Here is a 23938-nt window from a genome sequence, read left to right as displayed (position 1 = left end):
TGTATATTTGAAAAAATTATTCAAAGAACATGTCAAAAGTGAACCATGGTGGAGGATACATAAGATACGGCCCGGTCGTACTTAACGCGCTTCTTATTGTCTTATTGAAAAAATGCTCCCTCCCTCTTTCTTCTAGCCGACTTTTACATCTCCAAACAGGTGAAAAATGAACTCTACTATGAGGAATACGATAATGTGGCAGTAATGTTTGCTACCATCAAAAATTACGACATCGACAATGTTGGTCTGAGGGTTCTGAACGAGATCATATGTGATTTTGATGAAGTGGTGAGTATTGACTAACAAATGGAATTTCCCAAAATTGCTTAAAGTTCCTAACTCTTTTTCAAGCTCAAACATTTTGAATCTGAGGGCATGTTCAAGGTGGAAAAAATCAAAGTTGCTGGCTGGACTTACATGGCAGCTTGTGGCTTGGACTTGGCCCGCTCCGAATATGTAAATGCACAGCCCAACTTTCGCAATTCTTCGTTGTTGCAAAATGGAAGACGTAGTCATTATGATGAAAATGCAAGAAACTGTACGATTATTTTCTTCACTTAGAAAGCGCTAAGAAATTAAAATTCTAAACTTATTCTCTAAATTTCCAACAGCAAGACACTTTAGGCGAGACATAGAGGTGCAGCCCTCCACATCCAGAGCTTCCAATCAGTATGAGGGTCACAATCCAACCACGCTAAATAATCTGACACAACAAAAGAATCGAAAAATAAGTTCCCCACACCAATCAAATGTGGTTCATGTTATGGCCCAATTTGCCTTGCAACTGATGAGAACCATGCATTCGTTTAATGTGGAAAATTTGCAGTGTGAAGACAATGCTGGCGACAGCAATATGCTAAGGATAGGTAAGAATCTCTGTGATGCGGACAATGGAAATGGGATTGTAATGTTCTTGTTTTCAGGCATCAGCAATGGAGCCATTATGGCTGGCGTGGTGGGCTCCTCTAAACCACATTACGATATCTGGGGCAATGCGGTGAATATGGCCTCCCGCATGGATTCCACTGGGGTGCGGGGACGTATTCAAGTCACCGAGGATACTGCGGAAATTTTACGCACCTTCAATATTAAATGCACACAACGGGGCATGACCTATGTCAAAGGTCGTGGCGAAATACCCACATATTTTGTGGGCATTGATGACAATTTAAATTTCATACCAGCATTTCAATCTGATTTTCCACCCACACAAAATGCCACACTGTAATAGCCAATACCAACAAGAATGCAACTCTGGTGAAGAGAAAACAAGGAGGCAAAATAAATAGCGATACCTTTTTAAACTTGCTTTTCGAAAACAGAGTTAAACAGAGGTATTCCATGTGATTTTCCATCCACACATAATGCAACACTGTAATACGCAATACAGACCAAAAGCCACTCTGGTGAAGACAAAACAAGTAGGGCATATAACTAGCGCTCCCTTTTGAACTACCTTTCCGTAGTCAGAGACAAAAATCATGTTATTCGCTTCGGATACATATTTTCACAAGGATTGTTCAAACCACAAGACTAGAATTACATATTGAAACTGTTTAATGGTTAATACACCCACCCTTAAGATGATCTGGTAATTTAGAAAGATTTCACTGAAGCAACATTTTACCCGCGAAACGCTACAAAAAAATTCCCCCCATTCGCTTGTAGATACTGATTGACAATATAAATGTGTATTGATTCTTCATAATTTTGTATACTCTAGATTATTGTTTAAGTATTGAGAGTAAGTAGTTAAATTTAGCTGTTATACTGTTTTGTAATTTATTGCAATTTATTTAAACTAAGCGATATGGCAACTCCTACAAAACAAAAGTAATATGAACGAAGTAACAAAAAATAAGTATAAATATAACTATCGAAATAAATTGTGACATTTATAATTGAACCTTGTGATTTGGTGTGATAGTAGTTTTCAATTGACTCTTTCAAAATGTGGATTACAATTTGGGAAGCAAAAAGAAGAAGTTGTAAATGAAAATTCATAAATAATAAGTTAGTGAGAAACTCGTTTTATGAAAAGGTGAAACCGTGGTGCATAGCTTAGTGCAAATTTGCCCACAAAAATTTCATGAATCCATTAAAGACGAATGGGCAGAAAAATACACAAGAAAAGAGCCGTCTTAGAAACATTCCAGCTCCGAATGGGTAGAAAAATACACAAGAAAAGATCGGTCTTAGAAACAATCCAGCTCGAGTTGGGAAGGACATATCCTAATGATATTGGTGTGGCTTTTAAGGGCCCAAGAAGTCAAATAGGGAGACGCTTTATATGGGAGCTACATCATGTTCTTGACCAATTTGAATCGTACTTAATACAGTTGTTAGAAGTCATGACAGAATACTACATGCAAAATTTCAGCCAAATCGGATGAATATCGTGGCTTCCAGGGGCTCAAGAAGTTTAATCGGGAGATCGGTTTATATGGGAGCTATATCAGGTTCTTGAGCGACTTAGACTGTACTTGGCACAGTAATTGGAAAACATAATAGAACACTAGGTGCAAAATTTCAGCCAAATCGCATAAAAATTGAGGCTTCCAAGGGCTCCACAAATTAAATCGAGAGATCGGTTTATATGGGAGCTAAAGGGTGATTTTTTTGAGGTTAGGATTTTCATGCATTAGTATTTGACAGATCACGTGGGATTTCAGACATGGTGTCAAAGAGAAAGATGCTCAGTATGCTTTGACATTTCATCATGAATAGACTTACTAACGAGCAACGCTTGCAAATCATTGAATTTTATTACCAAAATCAGTGTTCGGTTCGAAATGTGTTCATTCACCGTAACGTTGCGTCCAACAGCATCTTTGAAAAAATACGGTCCAATGATTCCACCAGCGTACAAACCACACACCACGCATTTTTCGGGATGCATGGGCAGTTCTTGAACGGCTTCTGGTTGCTCTTCACTCCAAATGCGGCAATTTTGCTTATTTACGTAGCCATTCAACCAGAAATGAGGCTCATCGCTGAACAAAATTTGTCAAAATTTGAACACATTTCGAACCGAACACTGATTTTGGTAATAAAATTCAATGATTTGCAAGCGATGCTCGTTAGTAAGTCTATTCATGATGAAATGTCAAAGCATACTGAGCATCTTTCTCTTTGACACCTTGTCTGAAATCCCACGTGATCTGTCAAATACTAATGCATGAAAATCCTAACCTCAAAAAAATCACCCTTTATATCAAGTTCTTGACTGATTTAGACCGTACTAGTCTCCGTTGTTGGAAGTCATAGCAGAATGCCATGTGCAAAATTTCAGCCAAATCGGACAAAAATTGTGGCTTCCATTGGCTCAAGAAGTCAAATCGGGAGATCGGTTTATATGGGAGCTATATCAGGTTCTTGACCGATTAAGACCGTACTTGGCTTCGTTGTTGAATGTCACAACAGAACACTATATAGAAAATTTCAGCCAAATCGGATTAAAATTGCGGCTTGTAAGGGCCCAATCGAATGAAAATTGAGGCTTCTAGGGGCTCAAGAAGTTAAATCGGGAGATCGGTTTATATGGGAGCTATATCAGGTTCTTGACCGACTTAGACTGTACTTGGCACAGTAATTGGAAAACATAATAGAACACTATGTGCAAAATTTCAGTCAAATCGGACAAAAATTGTGGCTTCCATGGGCTCAAGAAGTCAAGGAGCTATATCAGGTTATAGATCGATGTGGACCGTACTTGGCTCCGCTGTTGGGAATCATAACAGAATACTATGTGCAAAATTTCAGTCAAATCGAATGAAAATTGAAGCTTGCATGGGCTCAGTAAGTCACATCGGGAGATCGGTTTATATGGGAGCTTTATCAGGTTATAGACCGATGTGGACCGTACTTGGCTCCGCTGTTGGGAATGATAACAGAATACTATGTGCAAAATTTTAGCCAAATCGCATGAAAATCGAGCCTTCCAGGGACTGCACAAATCAAATCGAGAGATCGGTTTATATGGGAGCTATATCAGGTTATAGATCGATGTGGACCGTACTAGGCTCCGTTATTGGAATACTATGTGAACAATTTCAGCCCAATCGAATGAAAATTGAGCCTTGCATGGGCTCAAGCAGTCAAATCGGGAGTGCGGTTTATATGTGAGCTATATCCAAATCTAAACCGATAGGGCCCATTTGCAATCCCCAACGACCTACATCAATAAAAAGTAGCTGTGCAAAATTTCAAGCGGCTAGATCTAAGCCTTGAAGAAGTTAAGAAGTCAAGATCCGAGATCGGTTTATGTGACAGGTATATCAAAACATGGACTGATATAATCCATTAACAATCCCAACTGACCTACACTATAAGGAAGTACTTATGCAAAAATTCCAACCTCCTTCGAAAATTAGCATGCTTTCGACACCTGAAGGAAGTGTACTGTCTCCTCTATATTGGAAAATAGCCGTTAACAATATATAATTGTCTCTGGAAAAACAGGTGTAAAAGTGGTCGCGTATGCTAACGGCGTGGCTATTGCGGTTAGGGGAAAGTTTCCCAGCACTATTACCGATATACTTCAGGAGCTTTTCGTGCGACAACGAATGGTTTACCGAAAGTTGTCTAGGCGTAAATCCGTCTAAGACAGAAGTTGTTCTTTTCACTAGGAGATACAAGTGACCTACAGTGGCAGCTGTTCCCTAGAGAGGAGAGAATGTTCTATTTACTAAAAGCAAGGCATTTAGTTGGTCATTGGCAAGGGTCGGGGTCTTAAACCGCGTGTCAAGCACTGCTTCTATACTGCAGTTGTCAGACCTTTAATGCTGTATGGTGTTATGATGTTGTGGACTGCGCTTCAAAAGTCCACCTACCGTTCAATACTCAGACGGATCCAAAGGATGGCTTGCGTGAGCATCACAGCCGCACATTGTTTTTTTTTCCTATGTTTGAGGACATAGGAATTTATGTGCGGTTGTGTATGCTGCCATTCTATGATATAAGGAGATATCGGGCAAAGAACTTGAAAAATGCGATCCATGGTGGAGGGTATAAAAGATTCGGCCCGGCTGAACTTAGCAGGCTTTTAGTTGTATTTTAATAAAATGCTAACTATTTGAGCTATTTCAAAAAAATTTTTATCATCTTGAAGTACAAATTTATTAATGGAACTCGACTTTGTTAATAAAGCCACCGCGGGCACGTTTGCATCTGTCAATATTTTGGAACCAATTTTCGTTCACTCGGCGGACACTTTCCGGCAATTTAAGCCGGACCTGACGGAATTATCCCGGCACTGCTGCAGGAGTCCCTCGGAGTCACCCTGCCATGGCTTGAGCAGATCTTTAGGGCGAGCCTGGTATGGTCCTGCATACCGAGGGGATGGAGAGAAGTCAAGGTGATCTTTATCCACAAGGCGGGAAGAATAAACCACAGTACGACGAGGGGTTATAGGCCTATTAGTCTGTCATCGTTTTTGCTGAAAACACTGATTGACCTGAAGGTGAGAGGGGAACTGCCGCCGGAAAACTTCAGTGGGGCACAATACGAATACCTCAAAGGCAGGTAGGAGGAGACGGCCCTTCACGAGGAGGTACAGGAGTTCGAGAAGTCTCTCCGACAGAAGGATTACACTTTGGCGGCCTTCTTGGATATTGAGGGGGCTTTCAGTAAATTGAGGCGATAGTCGCCGCACTGGACCGCACGGGGAAGTACCCCTCAATCTACCAATGGACAAATAATATGCTTTATGGCAGAATTATTAATCCGAACCTGGGAGATAGTGTGGTCAGAAGGCGGGTGACCACAGGAATGAGGGGTGTCCGCACCGATTCTATGAAACCTCGTGATTAATGAAATCCTGATGGATCTCGATGGGGACGGCAAGAGAATTATCGCTTATGCGGACGTCGTCGTGCTGCTGGTGCGAGGCAGGTTTCTGTCGACGATCATGGAAGGATCACTGAGGAGGTTGTCGCGATGGGCTACCAGAAATAGGTTGAGGACCAACCCAGGGAAGACGGAGCTGGTGCTTTTTACGCATAGATATAATATACCGGAGTTCAGACTCCCTTCCTTGGAGGGGGTACCCTATGGCTGTCGAAAGAGGCGAAGCACCTGGGCATAGTCCTCGATTCGAAACTGTTCTGGAAGAAGAACACCGAGGAAAGAAGCCTTAAGGCACTTTGCGATTTTTACTCCTGCAGGAGGATGTTTGGTAGGAAGTAGGGGGTGACTCCCAGGATGATTTATTGGATGTATACGGCCATCGTGAGACCAATACTGGCGTATGGAGCACTGGTATGGTGGAATGCCGTAGGGAAGAGGACGTGTGCGAGGGAGTTTGAGAAGGTCCAGAGACTGGTTTGCGTCGGGATCACAGGGGCACTGAGATCCGCACCGCCTGGAGGCGATGCTGGATATGCAGCCCATGGGGGTCTATATTTGGAACTGCACTACCAGGGTCGCGCTTAGGCTGACGGAGCTCGGCAGGCTCAAGGCGGATGGTTGCGGCCACAGTTCGATTCTGGGTTTTTTGGATGCGGAGGGTAGACTGAGGAGGATCTCCGACTACCTGGCACCAGTGCCGATTGGAGTGAGGGCATTCGCGATTCGATGTACTTGAGGAGGATGAGAACTCGATCTACACAGATAGCTCCAAGATGGAGTCAGGGACTGGATTGGGGGTCTACTCTGATGAACTCAATATCAGACCGTCGGACGAGTGTACGGTCTTTCAGGCAGATCTACACAGATGGCTCCAAGATGAAGTCAGGGACTGGCTTGGGGGTCTACTCTGGTGAACTCAATATCAGACTGCCGGACGAGTGTACGGTCTTTCAGGCAGAGGTCTGTGCCATTGCAGTGACCGCAAGAGAAATTCTGGTAAGAGGCTTACCGCCCTCGAAACTCAGAATTTATGTGGACAGTATGGCGACGTTCAAGACCTTGGGGTCGAGGTCGAGATGCGTGGCGGATTGTTTGAAATCCCTGGATAGACTCCGGGCCCACGATGTGACATGGGTTCCTGGGCATTAAGGGTTTCCAGGGGTTTCTGCGCCGGCCAGACCAGTCATCGGTCTTGCCTACGTGCTATTTGTAGATGGGGTGGCCAGGGCTGCGTCGGTGACGAGGTTGGACTCGGTATATGGTTGCCGGACTGCGAAGGCCGGTAATCGACCAGAGGAGGACGAGGGAGTTGCTGGCGTTCGATAAGAGGTCGATGAGTTCTTTGACAGGGGTCATAACCGGACGCTGTGTTATGGCGGCGTGCATGGGGATACCGCACAATGACTTCGGTAGGAGTTGCCTCGATGAGGATGAGACAATGGAGCACTTGCTGTGTTCCTGTCCGGGTCTGCAGAGACGCAGGCTCTCTTTTTTGGGAGCCGCTTCTTGTGTGATCTAGATGAACTTGCAAACGTACCTCTGGTATGTCTCCTGAGGTTTGTTGTGGAAACAGGATGGTTCCGACGGAGGGTACCACAAGATCCGGCGTAGATAGATCCGTGCCTGCGTAGGGACGGTCGGTTCTTCACCCCCCGCTCGGGTTCTCCACTCCTCCTGTATTTTTCTTTTATTCGTGTGCAACCTCTAGTACGTGATCTCACATTTTCTTTCTCTTCCCTTTCTCTCTCTCGGGTTCCACAATGGGCCAAACTGGCCTCCGAGTGAACTCACCTTTGCTGGGCAACCCATTCAACCTTACCTCAACCTAACTTGGTTGTGGGTTATGGCCTGGCTGAATTTAGCACAATTTTATTTGTTACTTATTTTACCCTTCTTTTAAAATAAGGCAGAAAAAAATAAAGAAAATTAATTTAAAAAGGTAAACCCATATATGTATGTATGTCAAAGAGGATCGAATCTATCAATGTATGCATATACATTTTGACATTTCACGATTATTCTAAACTTGTGCAACCAATATTTTTCAATAATTTTGTCTTAAAAATGGTTGTAACACTTACCGAAGAATTGGAGACGCCTATGCAAAAGTTTAGACGCGATAGTCACATTCATGATTCATTGGATTTGCAGCGATCTTTCTTTGAATGGACCAATCTAAAGGTATTATTCATTTAAGTTCCTGAAAACAAAATGAAAAATTTTATTAACCTATTTTAATGTTTACAGAGAAAATGTGAAAAATTAAATTTGGAGGCTATATATCAGGTGTACCTGAGGAAGATTTTTCGCAATTATTTAAAATCTTTTATGAAAATTCATGTTGCTATAGCATTACTGCATAGCCTAACAGTCCTATTGGGAGATCACGTAAGTACAGAAATCTGTGGCCATTTATTCGTATGGGGAGACTTAATATGGATACAGTTTTGCAACATTTAAACAAGTAAAAGCGTGCTAAGTTCGGCCGGGCCGAATCTTATATACCCCCCACCATGGATCGCATTTGTCAAGTTCTTTTCCCGGCATCTCTTCTTAGGCAAAAAAGGATAAAAGAAAAGATTTGCTCTGCTATTAGAGCGATATCACGATATGGTCCGGTACGGACCACAATTCAGTTGTATGTTGGAAACCAGCGTAAAATGTCAGCCAATTCGAAAAAGAATTTGGGGGCTCAAGAAGTAAAATAGAGATCGATTATAGATAGATCGATTTATATGGAAGCTGTATTAGGCTATACACCGATTCAGACCATAATAAACACGTATGTTGATGATCATGAGAGGATCCGTCGTACAAAATTTAATGCACATCGGATAATAATTGCGACCCCTAGAGGCTCAAGAAGTCAAGATCCCAGATCGGTTTATATGGCAGCTATAGCAGGTTATGAACCGATTTGAACCTTATTCGGCACAGTTGTTGGAAGACATAGCGAAACACGTCGTGCAAAATTTCATTTCAGTCGGATAAGAATTGCGCCGTCTAGAGGCTCAAGAAGTCAAGACCCAAGATCGGTTTATATGACAGCTATATCAGCTTATGAACCGATTTGAACCTTATTCGGCACAGTTGTTGAAAGTCATAATAAAATACTTCATGCAAAATTTCAACCAAACCGAATGAGAATTGCGCCCTCTAGAAGCTCAAGAAGTCAAGTCCCCAGATCGGTTTATATGACAGCTATATCAGATTATGAACCGATTTGAACCTTATTCGGCACAGTTGTTGGAAGACATAGCGAAACACGTCGTGCAAAATTTCATTTCAGTCGGATAAGAATTGCGCCCTCTAGAGGCTCAAGAAGTCAAGACCCAAGATCGGTTTATATGACAGCTATATCAGCTTATGAACCGATTTGAACCTTATTCGGCACAGTTGTTGAAAGTCATAATAAAATACTTCATGCAAAATTTCAACCAAACCGAATGAGAATTGCGCCCTCTAGAAGCTCAAGAAGTCAAGTCCCCAGATCGGTTTATATGACAGCTATATCAGGTTATGAACCGATTTGAACCATACTTGGCACAATTGTTGAAAGTCATAGCGAAACACGTCGTGCAAACATGGACCGATATGGCCCATTTGCAATTCCAACCGACCTACACTCAGATGAAGATTTCGAGTAGTTACAAACAGAATGACGAAATTAGTATACCCCGATCCTATGGTGGAGGGTATAAAAATGCGTACTTTTTATATGATTTCCAGAATCGTGAACCCTATCACTTAGATTGCTACCTATACCTTGTTGGATCGATTTTGACCTGTATATGTGCTTCTATATATCTAAAAAAGAATTTTGTAGCTCAGTATCCTTGGGTGGTTCACATGGTTGCCTGGTCTACAAGTTTGATGATGGTCTTCACTGGTAAGAGTACTCAATGAATAAAAAAAAAACCGTTTTCTAAATGTGGTTGCTAGGACATTATGTTACTATGGAAGCCACCGTATCGCAGAGATTAGCCTATTCGCCTATTGCGCTTAACGCCTGGGTTCGAATCCTGGCGAGAACATTATAAAAATTTTCAGCGGTGGTTTTCCCCTCCTAATGTTGGCGCCATTTGTGAGGTACTGTACCATTTGCTATGGCAGCCATGGAAAAACATCTCCACAAAGAGGTGTCGCACTGCGGCACGCCGTTGACGACCCACGCAAACGAAAAAAGGACCATGATTTGCGAATCTGCACCTGTAATGTCCGCACTCTTTATAGAGAAGGTGCAGTATACGCGCTGGCGGATGTATTAGAGAAGTACAAGGCAGATATTACCGCCTTACAGGAAGTGCGATGGACTGGGAATGGCGTCACTACAACACCAAACGGTGACGAACTATACGAGGCATGAATTTGGCTGTGGATTTGTGGTTAGTCGGACACTGAAACACCTTGTCTCCAGCTTTACTCCGTTGGATGAGAGGCTAGCCACAATCCGCATAAAAGCCTAATTCTTCCACATCAGCCTTGTTTGTGCCCATGCCCCGACGGAAGACAAAGACGAGCAGACCAAGGATATTTTCTACGAGCGCCTAGAGAGAGAATATAACCGCTGCCGCGCCCATGATATTAAAATCGTACTGGGAGATTTTAATGCCAAGATGGAGAAGGAGGACATTTTTGGTCCAACAGTTGGAAAGTATAGCCTCCACGAGATAACGTCCAGTAATGGGTTAAGGCTGATAGATTTCGCCGCGGCAAAAAACATGGTAGTTAGTAGCATCAGACTTCAACATAAAAATATTCACAAAGCAACATGGCTGTCACCCGATCACAACACGAGGAACCAAATAGATCACGTTGTGATAGATGGAAGGCATTCATCCAGCGTGTTAGATGTACGATCGATCCGTAGAACGAATATAGATTCGGAGCATTAACTTGTTGCAGCACAGGTTCGCACCCGTTTGAACATGGCGAGGAAAGTACGATCAGACACTGCACGGAAGCTGGATATTGAAAAGTTGCAAATACAACAGATGGCAGCGGCATACTCCACTCGACTGACCCAACTGCTTGATGAAAGCACTCCTTGTTCCGATGATATATGGCGCAGTGGCAAAGTATTGCCCACTCCATGGAAAATGCCGCGAAATTCGTACTTGGGTACCGGAAGCCTCCTCCAAGAAATCCATGGTATGACCAAGAGTGTCGAGATGCTACTGATGCCAAGAATGCGGCGTATAGAGCAACCCTGCAATCAGTAGCAACCAGATGATGGAGAGGTATCTGGAGAAAAGGAGAGAGGAGAAACTTCTATTTCGGAGAAAGAAAAAGGAAATGGAAAAGCTTGACCGTGAGCGAATTGAGATGTACAGGAGGCGGAATGAAGTCCGGAAATTTTACCAAAAAATTAAACATCAAACCGATGGTGCAGGCACACACAGATAACATTCTGAGGATATAGAAAAAACATTTTACCCAACTGCGACGTTGGCGGCAAAAAGGATACCTCAGAACCAATCAATGATGCTGGTATAGAATGTTTACCTCCTAGTCAGAGGTAAACAGTGACACGACTAAAGAACAACAAGGCAGCAGGAACTGACGGGTTACCCGCTGAACTTTTTAAGGCCGGAGGCGACACGCTGATAAGGCGTATGCATCAGCTTATCCGCGCAATCTGGCTAGAAGAACGCATTCCCAATGATTGGAACCTCAGCATACTATGTCCCGTACACAAAAAAGGAGACAAGACGGAATGTGCCAACTACAGAGTAATAAGTCTCCTCCCCATCGCATACAAGATACTCTCGAGCATACTGTGTGAAATATTAAAACCTAAAGTCAATGAGATAACTGGGCCCTGTCAATGCAGCTTTCGACCTGGTAAATCCACCCTGGACCAGATATTCACACTGCGCCAAATCCTGGAAAAGTCCTGAGGAGGACAAATCAACACCTACCATCATTTTGTTGACTACAAAGCTGCTTTTCATACCCCTTTACGTTCAAAGGTATTTCAAGCCATATCTGAGTTTGGCATCCCTGCAAAATTAATTAGACTCTGCAGGATGACACTTGCTGATACGCGTTCCTCTGTAAGAATAGGAAAGGATCTCTACGAACCATTTAATACCAACCGAGTTTTCACACAGGGAGACAGCCTATCGTGTGATTTGTTTAATATCCTGCTGGAGAAGATTATACAAGATGCAGATGTGAATAGATATGGCACACTAATCATAAGATATTACATGCTACTCGCCTATGCCGACGACATCGACCTCATAGTGACTGCTGCCTTTGAAAGAATCGAAAGAGAGTCAGTGAAAATGGGTCTGGCAGTAAATGGAGATAAGACGAAATGGATGGTTTCAACTCCCAAAAAGCCTTGCACAACCGAGCAAATAAAGAAAATGGAGAAAGTTGGGATCCACAACTTTGAGACAGTCAGTAACTTTATGTACCTCGGCACCGCCGTAACTGAAACGAATGACACCAGTTTTGAGATATAGCGAAGAATAATACTGGCAAACAGATGCTACTTTGGACTAAGTAAGCAGTTTAGAAACAAGATCACCTCTAGACAGACGAAGATTACACTATACAAGGCACTGATACTACCCGTGCTGTTATATGGTTCTGAAGCATGGGTACTTGTGAAAGCAGATGAGGCAGTGCTTGGAGTATTTTAGAGAAAGATTATTCGTAAAATAAATGGACGCGTTTGCGTTAATGGAGACTATAGGCGACGTATGAATCACGAGCTGTATGACGACGATAGCATAGTTACACGCATCAAAATACAACGGTTGAGTTGGCTAGGTCATGTTGTCAGAATGGATGAAGAAGCTCCAGCAAGAAAGTCTTTTGAAGGCAAACACGGTGGTACACGCAAACCGGTAAGACCAAAAGCCCGATGGAAAGATCAAGTGGTGGGAGACACCTCGAAACTTGGTGTCAGAGATTTTAGAATGAGCGCAGAAGATCGAGGCGCTGGGAAGGCTATTCTACGCTCGGCTAGTAGAACAAATATTCTGTCAAAGCCAATTAAATTAAGTAGAATATTAAATTTTATTTTATGCTCTTTGGACCTAAGTTCCGTAAATAAAAATTCATTTGTCTCAACGTTTCGTCAATTTTTATTGACATCTTCATACAGAGTGAATCAAAGAACCAACAAAATATTCTCCAACGTCAAAATCAAAATCGTTAAAAATCGAGAAACAACAGCAAACCAATGTTCTTTACGAAATAGAATGTAAAGGAACTGACGAACAAAGCTGTGACTTAGTATATGTGGGAACAACAAAATAAACGCTGCAAACAAGAATGGGAGAACACAGAGCTGGCATTGAAAAAGGAACACAGAAAACTGTTTTTGACGCAACATATTTTGAAAAGTGGACATAGGACAGGCTTAGAAAATGTCAAAATACAATATTGATAAAGAAAACTAAGAGAGATAAAGAGATACACTTTAGAAAGCTTAAGAATTCAACAAAAAAAATAAAAAAATAGTAGAACAAACATAGAGTAGTATAGCATATTTTGCATTTTTCGTTTTTAACATCTTTACACTACTTTTATCAAACATTTTTGTTCCTTTTCAGATTTGCTTATAGGCCTAATAGGCTATTTAATTAACTCTGATATATTGCGTCCCTGTTATTGTGGCTATACCGTATCATGTATATATCTCTTTATACCCTTGCCTGAATATTCTTCCCTAGGAATTTTGGCATTATGCGTCAGCATTTTATATGGCATAAATTTTACTTTTGTAGCCTTCATAAAGTCCTTAGGCAATGAAAATAACATAACAGTTGAATGGCGATATTTGGTACCGGATTTATTGTTTCTAGTGGCCCTGAATGTATTGGGCATGTGTTTTCGTGCTCGTCGTGATTATGCCACACGGCGAGTATTTCTCACGCGACACCTTAATATTGAGGAGGGCTTATTGCTTAAATATGCCAAAGATCAAGAGGTAATAACAAGGATTTTTTGTGCTTCTTTTACTCAAAGTCCTTTTCGATGTTTTGTTTTCTTCAACCCAGAACAATCTCCTGATCAGCATTATACCAGTTCAGATAGCGGAAAAAATTGGCCGGGAAATAAAAGCCAGAATTGAACGCTTCAAAAATCCTCGCATAATGAGACAACAATATGCCACGGAATTCGCCAGGTGAGTATTGTATGCGAATATGATAAATAGCCAGTGAGAATGGGCTAAAGTTGGACCAAGCCGACCTTTTAATACCCTACATTACTTTGGGCATGCAGGCAACTGGTGAGAGAAGTAAAATCGGTCTGTACGACTACCCCTTGCTAGGGTCCTTTTCAATCTTCAGAAGCAGGATTACTCTGCCCATCTTCCAGACATAGGGTACTATAAGAGAGAACTCAAAGACGGGTTGAGGACAGTTGTAAGGTACATGACGTAAATTCAAATTCTTTGGCATTATTCAAAATTTCAAAGAGATATCTCTACCCGTTCTCACACGACATATTTTTTAATAGTTTTTTTTTCGGTTCTATGCCACTGTGTATAGATCGAGGAATGAAACAACAACGCGCGTTCACAAAATCAATCTCGCAGGTAGGCAATTTTTTCAACAACGCCTGTGTATGCAAATGACACCAATGGTGAATGAATTTTCTTTGTCCTTTTTCTGCCAGTGCAGAAAAAAGTTGCTATATTGGCCCATATCTTCAATACAGAGTGTCAAACTTGAACCCTTCAAAACTTCGCAAACCTTCTGGAGAGCCTCACGCCTCACATTACATACAACTATATATAAATATTTTTTTTCACAGCGTGCCTGGGATGTATATACTCCGAAAGCCTGGCAGGAGGCAAGGATGGTATTTATCAGGGCTGCGGAGTCTAGCCAACCCCGGGTCGGAGTCGGAGTATTAAGCCAGAGTCCGAGAGCGGTTGGGAGTTGGGGTTAACGTGTTCAACCCCAAACTAAACTCCGACTCCAACTAAAACTCCGGCCTCAAAAACTCGACTCCGTAGCCCTGGTATTTTTACCCAAGCCCGGCAAAGCAAGTTATGCGACATCAAAGACCTATAAGCCTTACGTCCTTTCTACTCAAAACCAAGGAACGTATTGTGGACACCATGATTAAGAGCAGAACATCCAGCGAACTACTCAAATACAAACAGCATGCCTATGTCAAGGGAAGGGCGGAGGAGACTGCCCTGCACGAGGTTGTGCATAGAATAGAAGAATCCTTCGATAACAAAACGTACACACTGGCGATATGCCTTGACATCATTTAACAATGCTCGGAGCGACTAATTCAATTCTTAGGCCAGTACCGGCTGGACCTGGTCCTTAGATACTTGATAACCCATATGCTAAGGAACAGGTGGATAAATTTTGTGTCCCATGACAAAAATATAAGAGAGAAAATGGCACAAAGCACACCACAGAAGGGCATTTTATCGCCACTCCTATGGGTGACCACTTTAAATAACCTATTACGGATGCTGACTGAGGAGCGATTTGAACCCGTATGCTATGCAGACAATGTTATAATACATCTAAGGGTTCAGGATCCGAACCAGCTATGCAGAAGGACCAAAAGGGTCTTACATATGGCATATGACTGGGCTAAACCCAGAAGTCTCAATGTTAATCGAGAGAAGACTAAAATATGCCGAGGAAGACGATGGTGGGCCAATTTAACGTTTCCATGTTTCCTCAACGAAACGATTTCGATATCTGACAAGGTCAAATACCTAAGTGTGATCTTGGACAGGACGCTAAATTGGAAGGCTCACAAATGTTGAGCACTATGTAGACGGGTCGTAGACTCGAAATGGGACCTTAATCCCCCTGATAGTCCACTGACTCTACAGGAGCGTGATTAGACCAATACCTATTGGTGGACTGCTATGGAGAAAAAGTGCAACATAAGGACAACAGGTTCAGAGAAGGTCACGCGCAGTCTTGCAGTGTAAGAAGGAGATTAAAGCCTTCTCTGAGGTTGGCAAAATCCGCATCGTTTGGGTGCAGGGCCACAACGGAGTAAGGGGGAATGGGGCCGATTTGGCGGTGAAGGCCAGAGGACTGCCGTCAATGAACTTGGTTAACCCGAAGCCTTTCGGGTCGACGCAGTCCGAGTTAAGGGAGTGGGCGATGAATGCCTTTGCAACCCTGTGGAACAGCGAAACGGTCGTAAGGACGACAAAAATCCTATGGGGGGGATCCAGATAGTGAGAAGACGAGGTTATTACTGAATGGAAGAAAGAAGGAGGTCAATATTGCTTTTGGTATCATGACGGGAGATATATGACTACGAGCTCAGTAATGTAAAATCGACGCTGCAAGTGATAGCATGTGTAGGGCATGCGGGGAAGATGATGAGACGTTGCACAGTGGCATGGGAAAAAAAATAAGAGGAAATAAATCTGCCATCTTGGAACGGATAGAGATATCGGTTATAGCTGAGATGTTATCCAGTTGATATGCAAAATTTCAGGGCCCTAGAAATGACGGGGACCCATTGGTGGGCCTTCAAAAATGGTCACCTCGGCCCTTCAAAATTTTTTTCGGGCTGTTTATGGTCTGATTTTCAAAATTTTTGCAGGAAAGTACTTAAAAAGTCCCTAAATATGTGGGATATATTTTATAGTGTCCAAGAAATTTGACAACATTTTTTTTTTATTTTTTGAAATTTCCGCAGACGTTTTTCTCTTATTTTGTTGCTTGTGAAAGCATTTTTGAAACGATTTCAAATTTTTATAACTGAATTGGAAACCTAATAAAATTTACTATTTATTGTCGCAATATTTGCTAAGGTACTTTAGTCAAAAGAAATGCAAGTTACAAATCAAAAAATGTGAAATAATTAAATTTTTGGCATTTTTTCGTAAAAAAAGGAAATTTGATTGTTTTGTCTCTCTATACAGAAAATTTGGCCCATCACCATCAATTTTGCTTAATGTAGATGTGTTTTAAGTATAATTTTTATAAATTGTGTTAACTCTAATAGGAGATCTAAGACCCCTAACTTTATAACGTACTAGCCGAACCGGGGCCGCTCCGCTGCGCCTTCTTTAAATCTCTAATATCTTCCTAGGGGTAAGTGGGGACACTTGGCCCTGAATCCGCATTCAGGGTGAATTCGTGCCATTGTCACGCTGAACGCGTTTGAATCCTGGCGAGAATATCGGACAAAGCGGTGTTTATCCCCTCATGATGATGGCGATATTTGCGCAGTACAATGCCATACATGGCCTTTTAAAAAGTTTTTCCTAAAGAGGTGTCGCACTGCGGGATGCCGTTCGGACTCGACTGTCAAAAAAAGGTCCCTTATCATTGAGTTTAAACTTCAATCGGAAAGCACTCATTGATGTGTGAGAATGTGCCCCTTCTTGGTTCCTGGTGGTAATGTTCTTCCTTAGGGTAATATTCTCATTAGGGGAGGGATGGCACCTCAGACATTTCGACTCAAATATAGATATCAAATTGGTGCTGCACTTCCAAATCCCTTTAATTTGATCCCCATATTGTCATGGCCGGTAAATATGAACCGTTTGGAAGGTGTTTTGGGGCTGGGGCGGCCACCAGCACTTTGCACTGAAAATAGATATCAAATTCGTACTTTATTCCCAACGCAAATGAAGTTCAGTTTATGGTGTGCTTAAGGGCGTACCCCAAAACACTTGGCTCCAAAATTGGATATCAAATTCCTTTCCTACTCTCAAATACCTTTCATTTGAGTCCTATATTGTCATAATGGGTCAAATAACCCATTTGACATATATTTGGGAGAAAAAACGCCACCTTGATTTGAACGCAAATTTTAATGTCATATTCGTAATCTAATCCCTAATACCTTTCATTTGAGTCCCATATAGCCATGGTGGGCTAATATACCCATTTGGGGGTATTTGGGGGTGGGTGACCTCCCATTACTTGGGCCTAATGTTTTATGCCATATTTGTATCTACTGCCTAATACTTTTCATTTAAGTCCCATATTGACATGTACTTCGAAGATATCCGTTTAGAGGAGTTTTCTGATTGGGGGGGGGGGGGCCGCTGGTTACATAGACCCAAATTTTAATAACATATTCGTTTTCTGGTCTCCAGTACCATTCGTTCGATACCCTTATTGTGACCATCGGACCACTTTCGGATATGGGTGGCGTTTTTGGGGTAAGGGGGAGGGTCCGCCTCCACCCGATATCTAACAATTATATAGCCTATGTTTCCTTTCAGACAAACGTATACAATCTATGAACAGTTTCAGAAAATCGGTTCAGCCAAGTATCACATAGTCATAATGGGTTTAATGACATTTTTGAGGGGTGGCGTGACCCCCTATTCTTCGATCTAATTTTGTATGCCAGATTCGAAATCTACTCCCGAATATCTTGCATTTGAGCCCCATATTTAAATGAACGTCGAATATGTTTGTATGGGGAGTTTTGGGGTTGGTGCCCGATGGGTACTTTGACTCAAATTTTAGTCTACTCTCCAATACCTTTCATTTGATACTGATATTGTCCCGATCGGTCCACTTTTGATTTTGGGTTGTGTTTTTGGCACAAGGGGGAGGGTCCATCCCCCTTCTGATACTGAAAAATTACATAGCCTATGTTTCCTTCCAGACCAACCTACACAATATGCGAAAATTTCGAGAAAATCGGTTCTGCCGTTATTCTGTCTATATGGAACAAACAAACCGAGTCCCATATATCCGTGATTGGATAATGTGCCCATTTTGGGCGTTTTTGTGGGGGTGGGGTGAGCCCCTACACTTCGACATGAATTTGTATGCCAGATTCGTAATCTACACCCGCATACTTTTCATTTGATGCCCTTATTGTCCTTATCGGTCCACTGTAGATTTTGGGTGGTGTTTTTGGGGTAACGTTATCAATAAATCAAAAAGCCTTTTCCTACTTCCTGACCATATTCGTAATCTACTCCCGAATATCTTTCATTTGAGTCCCATATTGTCATGATCGTCAAATAAAACTATTTTAAGGGGTTTTGGGGCTGGGGCGGCCCCCCAGGTACTTGGACCCAACTTTTATTATGAAATTCGTACTCTACTCTTGAATACCTTTCACCTGAATCCCATATTGTCCCGATCGGTGCACTTCTATTTTTGGGTAGTACTTTGGGGTAAGGGGGAGGGTCCGCCCCCCTCCCGATATCAAAACATTATAAAGCCTATGTTTCCTTCCAGACCAACCTACACAATCTGTGAAAATTGCAAGGCAATCGGTTCAGCCGTTTTTGAGTCTATACGGAACAAACCGACAAAGGATCCAAGGATTGAGGTCTCTACGGACATTTTACTAAAAATTACCAATTTTGCAAACATCTTTCCCCAGTGTGGGGATTTTGGGTGTTTTCATCAAGAAATGTGACCAAAATTTTTACTAATTTTTTTAAAAAGATATTCATCTACAAATTTGTGATTTAGATGTGCCCACACCTATAGGAGGAGGGGACAACATGCTATGGTTTGATGCCACCCACCACCGCATTTGTTGGGTCTTTGGAATCCATTTTGAACGTACTCCTGAAAGTCTTTAAAATTTTTCGTAATAAGTACCTATTCCGAGATACGGATTTTTTTTTCTTCGAAAAGCGAAATGAAAAAACATCCACTCTACTACCTATTTCTATAGGTAGCAAACATTTTAAAACCCTATTTGTTCTATATGGTCACTGGAAATTTAAAGGAAATAGTATCAGCCGTTTAAAAGCCTCTTTTTCTCTTTAGGAAGCTCTTCATTGAACCCCATTTTGATGTTAGCATTATATTTGCCGATCTCGTCAACTACACCCATTTGACCACAACACTGGATATCAAGACTTTGGTGGAAACACTGCATGACCTATTCCAGAGATTCGATGTGGCCTGTGAAGAGTTCAATGTGATGCGTATTAAATTTTTGGGTGATTGTTACTATGGGGTAACGGGTGTGCCACAAGCTCACCCCTTCCATGCACATTGTTGCATAGAATTTGGACGTTCGATTATAGAACAGATAGCGGAAGTAAGGTAAGCGAATTAAGTCGATATTATCCTTCTTGTGATGAATACTTTTTTTTTATTTTCAGAAATTTAACCAACTTGAAAGTGGATATGCGCATAGGCATTCATTCGGGGAATATTTTATCGGGTATAATTGGTGCTGCCAAATGGCAATATGACATATGGTCCAAGGATGTCGATGTAGCCTCACACCTGGAACAAACTGGAATAGCAGGAAGGGTGCACATCAGCAAAACATCCCTACAATATGTGGAGGCCTATTATGTATACGAAAGTGGCACAGAGAAAGCCAAAAGAGATGCTTTGCTGTTGAGGGAAAACATCACAACATATCTAATAATCAGACCAAGTGTCAGTATATCCTCTTTTTCAAATATCAGAAACCCCAGCTGGATGTATTTAATTTTAGGACTTCATGACTCAATCCAAAGAATGGGAAAACTATCGAAGTAGTATGAAATCAAAACAATCTTTAAAAACTAATCGATATCCTCTACCACATGCAATGCAAGATATAGACTCTAATCAAGAACAAGAACTTCTGGATTATGATTCCATTAAGTCAAGGGCGAATTTACAAATTGCACGAGACTTAAAGAAATTGCCTATCTATAAATTGGGGTATGGCAATGGCCAGTTAGCCTGTATTTTTACTACAACAATTTGATAATCCACAGCATAAAAGCTCAACTCTTTACTCGCATGCCTCGCCTGAAGGCCTATGAAATGGAAGATTTCACTGCAAATCGTAACATCAGCACAGGATGCCTATTGTTCAGCGATTGGAATTGGGAACTGAGGTACAATCAGCAAACAGATGAACTGTTCAGGATTTCCACAACCATGGCAGTGTTTGTGCTTTTCTGCGTAATGGGCATGGAAGGAGTCAATGAAATGTGAGTCGTGAGTTGTCATGTCAGGCGTTAGTCAAGTGATTCGTGAATGCGATCCAATCACGTGATCATGCGTGACCGTGATTGAATTAAAATTCTTGGTGCGTGAACGTGAGTTAGTGAAATCCTGCTCACTACACTAATCACGACTCACAAGAAAATCACGACTCACGAGATACTCATCTCGTCAATCGCGAATGTCTCGTGAGTCGTGATTTTCTCGTGAGGGTGCATGAGTAAAATTTTTGTCTCGTGAACGGGCGTGAACGTGAGTCGACATAAAAAAGTCGTGTCATGTCACGCGTGAGTCACGTGATTTGTGAATGCGATCTAAATCCAATCACGTGATCGTGGGTGACCGTGATTGAATTAAAATTCTTCGTGTGTGAACGTGACTTCCTGCTCACGACACTAATCACGACTGATGAGAAAATCACAACTCAAGACACACTCACATCTCACGAGATACTCACGGCTCACGTGACACTCACACTCATGACTTCTGAATATCTCGTGAGTGTATCTTGGGTCGTGAGTGTTTCGTGAGTCGTGATTTTTCTCATGCGTATCTCGTCAATCGCGAATGTCTCGTGATTTTCTCGTGAGCGTGCGTGAGTAAAATTGTTGTCTCGTGAACGGGCGTGAACGTGAGTCGACATAAAAAATTCGTGTCATGTCACGCGTGAGTCACGTGATTTGTGAATGCGATCTAAATCCAATTACGTGATCGTGCGTGACCGTGATTGAATTAAAATTTTTCGTGCGTGAACGTGACTTCCTGCTCACGACAGTAATCACGACTCATGAGAAAATCACAACTCAAGACACACTCACTTCTCACGAGATACTCACGAGATACTCATACTCATGACTTCTGAGTATCTAATGAGTCGTGATTGTCGCTTGAGGTGTGATTTTTCTCGTAAGTCGTGAGGATCTCGTGAGTCTTGAGTGTTTCGTGGGGATCTCGTGAGTTTTGAGTGATTCGTGAGTCGTGATTTTCTCGTGAGCGGCTCACGAGATACTCACGGCTCACGATAAGCTCACACTCATGACTTCCGAGTGTGAGCTGACATTCCCATGGCAGCCGGTTGTACGCACCGGATTGACCCGATGGAATTCTTCATCGAACACGTACACTGAGGCGGTATGGAAGAGGCACTTCCTGGAGTGCCTTCTGCGCACGCTTCTAGTCCGAATCGGGATTGAAAAGAACCTAGGACCCTGGTTCTGATCGGTTTGCCAGATCCGCCTACATCATCGGTCGGTGTCGGTGAGGTGGAACCGCTGCGTGAAGTGGGTACATTTCCGATCTTGCTCTGCCCTCACTTCACAACGGGAGTATAGTCATAGAATATGGATATGTTTCAAGGTGATGTGCGAACATAGCTAGCAGCTGGTCAGAAGCGTTGTCGTCGTCGCCTTCTGCGTCCTAAACTGCAACGATTTCCGTGGCAAGATCGATGAGATTATGGATTTTATGAGTCGGAAGAGCATATTGTTCGGAGCGATCCAGGAGACAAAGCTGACCAACACCTGCAGCTTGCACAGTTGTCACGGATACAATGTGCTACGTAAGGATCGCTCAAGGAATGGAGTTGGGGGCCTTCGTGATACTTCATTCCGTGCAATATAGACCCATCTCGCCTGCGCCTGGCGCTAGTGACCCCTACATGGAGTGCATGGGAATAGCAGTTAGGTCCGGTACTGCCGAGATAGAGCTATACAACGTGTACATACCGCCGGTTGGTAGCTGTATCCCAATTAATGACCAAGCTTACAACACTGACATAAGTGGGTTACTATCTGGCAATAATCGTCTGGTTCGAGGGGACTTTAATGCGTATCAAACTTCATGGCATTTTCCCCTAGGTAACGGCGAGCGTGGCATAGCTTTGGCAGAGCAAATTGAAAGCTCCACGTTTTGCACGGTGAATGATGATGCCCCCACTTGGATTACGAGGACGTGCAGCAGCTCCACAGACATTTCCGTTGCATCCCCTGATCTACTGAGTGACGTATCCTGGCAAGCCGTCATCTCTTTGGGGTCAGACCATCTCCCCATAATTCTCACCATCGACCGACCATTTATCAATCAGAAGAAGGCCGATTGGGCTGGCTTCAGAGAGTATACCAATCGCCGCTTCAGTGAACTGCCACCCCTATCGGATGTGCTTGGTACCAAGAGGAAATTCCGAGACCTCATAAACGCAACAGCCGCTCGCTTTATACCAGCCGGTCGAATACCCCAGGTGTGGCCCAATTTCCCGGCGCAGGCAGTGGTACTCGCATATGAGCGTGATCGGATTCGTTGCATGGAACCCACTAACCCCAGAATCAGTGAGCTGAATCTGGAAAAAAACAGGGTAGTCAACGAACATAAGCGGAACTTGTGGCTGGAACACTTGGAGCAATTTAACTTAGGCACCGGTTTAGGCAAGTTGTGGTCTACTGTTAAGTCACTCTCGAACTCATATACGGGATGACAGGACCTCAGTCACTTTTGGCATAGTAACCGTGACTGATTCGAAGAGATGCGCCAAGTTGTTCAACTGTCAATTTATAGTGCATCCCGAGAGTAACAGGGTAACAATGTCATCCGTGCCGCCAAATCATCCAAGGCTTTGGGCCCCGATGGAATCTCTACAATGATGTTGAATAATCTGGATTTACCTGGAGTTTAATACCTTACTTCTGTTCTCAGCCTGTCTTTGAGCACTCTTATAGTTCCCGATGTCTCGAAAATGGGCAGAGTGGTCCTGCTACTGAAGCCTGAAAGGACCCCAGTTTGGGGGAGTCGTACAGACCGCTCTTCTTCTCTCACCAGTAGCAAGGACGCTTGAGGCATTACTCCTCCCGAGTCTCATAGGAGAATTTCCATTCGCCGAGCATCAACATGGATTTCGAAGACTGCACAGCACAACAACAGCTTTGCATGCCATAACCGCACACATTGGCCGTGGCTTCAATCAGCCCATGCCATGTGATAGGACGACCCTCGTGGCACTGCACCTATCGAAGGCATTCGACATGCCAAACTATTGGAGGATATCGCCAATACGTCCCTACAGCCAGGCCGAAAGCTGGGTCGCGGATTATCTGTGTGGTCGCCAGTCATTTGTGGAATTTAGGGATAAGAAGTGGAAGCGCCGTAGAGTTAATCAGGGAGTTCCCCACTGTTCCCCACTCCGGCACTGTTTAACC

General features: G+C 42.8%; 2 protein-coding genes across 4 annotated transcripts in view; both read left to right on the top strand.

The window, feature by feature from the left end:
• The window catches only part of LOC106087504 (adenylyl cyclase X E), a 54547-nt gene extending 52646 nt beyond the window's left edge, over positions 1–1901 (top strand). For all 3 annotated transcript variants that reach the window (XM_013252560.2, XM_013252558.2, XM_059360315.1), the window contains 4 exons: positions 137–288; positions 352–538; positions 612–866; positions 924–1901. In XM_013252560.2, coding sequence (XP_013108014.1) covers positions 137–288; positions 352–538; positions 612–866; positions 924–1228 — 899 coding nt within the window. In that variant the 3' untranslated portion in view covers positions 1229–1901. The remainder of the gene's footprint in view (positions 1–136; positions 289–351; positions 539–611; positions 867–923) is intronic.
• Positions 1902–9597: 7696 nt separating this feature from the next.
• LOC106087505 (adenylyl cyclase X E-like) overlaps positions 9598–23938 on the top strand; it is a 28602-nt gene continuing 14261 nt past the window's right edge. The window contains exons 1-7 of the mRNA XM_013252562.2: positions 9598–9736; positions 13419–13795; positions 13866–13993; positions 19566–19847; positions 19907–20192; positions 20251–20462; positions 20519–20737. Of these exons, the coding sequence (XP_013108016.2) occupies positions 9697–9736; positions 13419–13795; positions 13866–13993; positions 19566–19847; positions 19907–20192; positions 20251–20462; positions 20519–20737 (1544 nt within the window). The 5' untranslated portion in view covers positions 9598–9696. The remainder of the gene's footprint in view (positions 9737–13418; positions 13796–13865; positions 13994–19565; positions 19848–19906; positions 20193–20250; positions 20463–20518; positions 20738–23938) is intronic.

The sequence above is a fragment of the Stomoxys calcitrans genome, chromosome 1, assembly GCF_963082655.1.
Source record: "Stomoxys calcitrans chromosome 1, idStoCalc2.1, whole genome shotgun sequence".
Taxonomy (NCBI): domain Eukaryota; kingdom Metazoa; phylum Arthropoda; class Insecta; order Diptera; family Muscidae; genus Stomoxys; species Stomoxys calcitrans.
Note: the sequence above shows the minus strand (reverse complement) of the source record. Positions and strands in the feature narration are given on the sequence as shown.